Source organism: Mesocricetus auratus, unplaced genomic scaffold (genome assembly GCF_017639785.1).
Source record: "Mesocricetus auratus isolate SY011 unplaced genomic scaffold, BCM_Maur_2.0 Super-Scaffold_100676, whole genome shotgun sequence".
NCBI classification, from domain to species: Eukaryota; Metazoa; Chordata; class Mammalia; order Rodentia; family Cricetidae; genus Mesocricetus; species Mesocricetus auratus.
The window spans coordinates 99,975,557-99,979,270 of record NW_024429266.1 but is presented as its reverse complement, the minus strand read 5'-3'; the positions used below and the strand labels follow the sequence as shown (position 1 = coordinate 99,979,270).

The 3,714-nt window shown below is 38.9% G+C and overlaps 1 protein-coding gene across 1 annotated transcript; it reads left to right on the top strand.

Annotated features, from left to right (window-relative positions):
* The first annotated feature begins 573 nt into the window (after window positions 1-573).
* Window positions 574-1,632, top strand: LOC121136513 (zinc finger protein 664-like). Its single transcript, XM_040737063.1, has one exon. It carries the CDS (start codon window positions 574-576, stop codon window positions 1,630-1,632), a length of 1,059 nt encoding a protein of 352 aa, XP_040592997.1.
* The last annotated feature ends 2,082 nt before the right edge of the window (window positions 1,633-3,714 follow it).

Here is a 3,714-nt window from a genome sequence, read left to right as displayed (position 1 = left end):
TGAGGGAACCCATTCTCTGATGGTCCTAGATGCATGCAGTTGATAACTGACAACTGACACTGGCATAGAATTCTGAATGTCAAAATGTCACAGTGTTTCCCCACTTTATGTGACTGTAATGATTGTCTACTAACACCCCAACTTTCGCCTTCATGTGTGATCCTTTCATGCATATAAATCATTTTGTACCTGTATATGTGTATCCATGTATACAACTCTTGTGCTAAAAACAGCTCTAGAAGGCAGAAAGAGGCAAGATACCTTCAGACCATAAGTAACAGGAATTGGTGTGCCCTCCACAAGCGTGCTGGTTATCAAAATCTGCACTACTGAAAAGGAAAAGTTTCTTTAACCTCCAAATCTGTGACACAACTCCTTCAGAATGCTAATAGAAGTGACATTAACAATCTACTTAACAGGGTCAATACATGTGGTCCACATTGTCATTCACGGTGACTTTGTTCTTCTGCTCCCCCTGGGATAGTATACAAGCCAGCCTCCACCATTTCCCTTGACTACACCATTGTCTTCTCATTTTTTGCAGAACTCAAGCCATTGAGAAAAATTGTGGACATGCATCATGAGTGTGATATAAACCAGGAACCGATTACAGAGAATATCATCAATAAAGACATGGATCCTGGAGAAAGAGGATGTGAAAGCCCACTGCATGTAAGAAACATCATTGGTCATTCATCCTCACATGGCTATCTCAGAGACCAAACCACAGGGACACCGTCTGTATGGAAGAAAGCTATGGCAAAAGCTTTTATACGTCAGGAACATTGGAAAAATACCCATCATTCTGGAGTACTTGAAACTTCTCAGGAGAAACCCTGTGAGAGTCAAGAATATAATGAACCCTGTGGGAGTCTCAGTTTGGATCAGCCTCAGGAGGGAACTCACACTGGAGTTACACTCAATGACAATGACTTAAGGGGACACACACATGTTCAGAACGATGAAGGAATCCATAAAGAAGTGAAACAGTTTGTATGTAAGCTCTGTGATGAATCCTTCATTGATTCCAGTGACCTAAACAACCATGAAAAAAGTCATATTGGACAGGAAAGGTACAGTGGTAGGCAGTGTGGCAAAACATTTAAAAATGCAAAACGTACAAAAGGGAGGATTTATACTTGTAAGAATTGTCAAAAAACTTTTACATCCTCCACTGTTCTGAAGAAACATATAAGGATTCACACTGGAGAGAAGCCTTATGTTTGTAAGCATTGTGGAAAAGCATTTACCACCTCCAGTAATATGACTGTTCATGAAAGGATTCACACTGGAGTGAAGCCTTATGCTTGTAAACATTGCGGAAAAGCCTTCAGCCAGTCCAATAATCATAAGACTCATGAAAGGACTCACACTGGAGAGAAGCCTTATACTTGTAGGCATTGTGGAAAAGCCTTCGGTGACCTCAGTAGTCATAAGGGTCATGAAAGAAGGCACACTGTAGAGAAGCCTCATGTTTGTAAGCATTGTGGAAAAGCCTTCATCCTGCCCAATAGTCTTAAGCTACATGAAAGGGTTCACACTGGAGAGAAGCCTTATTCATGCAGGCATTGTGGGAAAGCCTTCAGCATGTCCTATTATCATAAGAAACATGAAAGGAATCATACTAGATAGGAACATTATGTATGTAAATACTATGAAAAATCTTTTACCCCTTTTACATCTAAACGTGAGTGAAAAATCACTGGAAAGAAATAATTTTTGTGTAAAACATTTGGGAAAGTTCATTCAAAAGACATGCATTATTCATGTAAGCATTTTGAAAAGCCTTCAGTGACTCCAGTAGTCCCCATGGACATGGAAGGTGTCTCCCTGAGAGAAACCTTAAACTTTTCAGCAGTGTAGAAAAGCTTTCAGGCACTCTGGTGATAATAGCAGACATGAAATGCTTCACTCTAGTCAACAGCCTAATGCTTGTTAGCATTGTGGACAAGCCTTCCATAGTTCCAAATGGCACAAGATCAGTAAAACATACACACTGGAGAGAAAGCCTTTCTTTGTAAGTATCTGGAAAAGTATTTCTTTGTTCTTGTGATTCCTCAAGGATAAAAGATTTCACACGTGTGAGGAACCTTTTCAATGTCAGCATTGTGGAAAAGTCTTGACCAATCAATGTTTCTGTGACCCACATGCAAGAATTGACCTTGGAAAGAAGTTTAATGCAAGAGTGCATCTAAGTAATGTGCCAAAGCCTTCACCAGTTCCTGCTGCCAGCATGTTCTCAAGAATCCATCCTACAGACCGGCCTTACAGGGGAAAATGTTTTAGCAGCAATAGTTCCTCTTATGCCCAAACATTTATTTCACTGGTGCAAGTCTTTATGTTTGAAATGAAAGTGGGAAATTGTTAAAAGTGTTTCTAATAAATGAAGTTTTAAGTGATTGTCATTTTCAGTAGAGTCTTTCCGATTTTGTGTGCCCCACTATGGATAATGATCTCACAGTGAAAAGCGTGGCGTGTAGAACTTGCCCCACCGTTAACTGTGTGACACTGATTGGTCAAATTGCTTCAATTGTGAGGTATGAGAGGTGAATGTGAGTGGAGCATGAGATGCATCAGCTAGTGATATTTTATTGCCAGAAATGTGATTATTTCAGTTACCTTCCTGGATCTTACATGGTGGCAGCAAAGAACCATTTTCTGAAAGAGGTCTCCTGATAGTCACATCCACACTTCCAAACGAATACACACACAGAAATACAAATGAGTAAATGATATTATGTTTGCCATAGGGGAGACTTAACTAATAAATGCAGTATTTTAATGAGGCAAGACACGTTGTTATACTGCAGAAGTTTAATTATAAGTCCCAGTATTTTACTGTATTAAGGATGAAATCATTACAATATGTGCAATAATGCCTGTTTTGTTTTGTTTTTTGTTTATATAGTTTTTTTCTTTGGTTTTTACTTTGTCTAAGGTATTAGATTGGAAAACAATTGTAGTGTGTCATTTGAAAATGGTCCAATAGACTTTTTGAAACTTGGTCCCATTGGTGACAGACTGAGGATTCGTCAGAGGTTTGGGATTTTGGTGATTATCTGTCGTTCTATATAAATTTGAGATTTGCAAAATACTAATCATAGTATATTTTTCCTGATTGTAGATTATGGTATGAGCTACAAGAGTCACATTCAAAATCTAAGTATGCAGCCGGGCATTGGTGGCGCACGCCTTTAATCCCAGCACTCAGGAGGCAGAGGCAGGCGGATCTCTGAGTTCGAGGCCAGCCTGGTCTACAGAGCGAGTTCCAGGACAGCCTCCAAAGCCACAGAGAAACCTTGTCTCGAAAAACCAAAAAAAAAAAAAAAAAAAGTATGCTTATCCTATGCAAATATTGTCTATACTGCTAGCTATTGAAAAAGAGGAGTTAATGCCTCTAATTTCTCAGATTAATTTTACTGATCCCATTAAAATTTAGGACTGGTGTCCTGTCTACCTGTTCTCTCCTCCTTAAAGACATTTTTTGAGGCTTTGCTCTTGTCCAATTAAACTAAGGGAAAAATTTAAGAACCAAGCTGGTGGTCTCTTCAGCCTGCTTTAAGTCTTACCAATATTCACCTTAGAATCTATGTCTTTGACATCCAAGGTTTTCCTCTTAGATTGTAGTCATTTCCTTAATTTAAAAAAGGTTTCTATCATGCTTTCCTAATTCTAGTAAAGTAAGATCTGCAATGTAGTCCAGAGACTATTCCA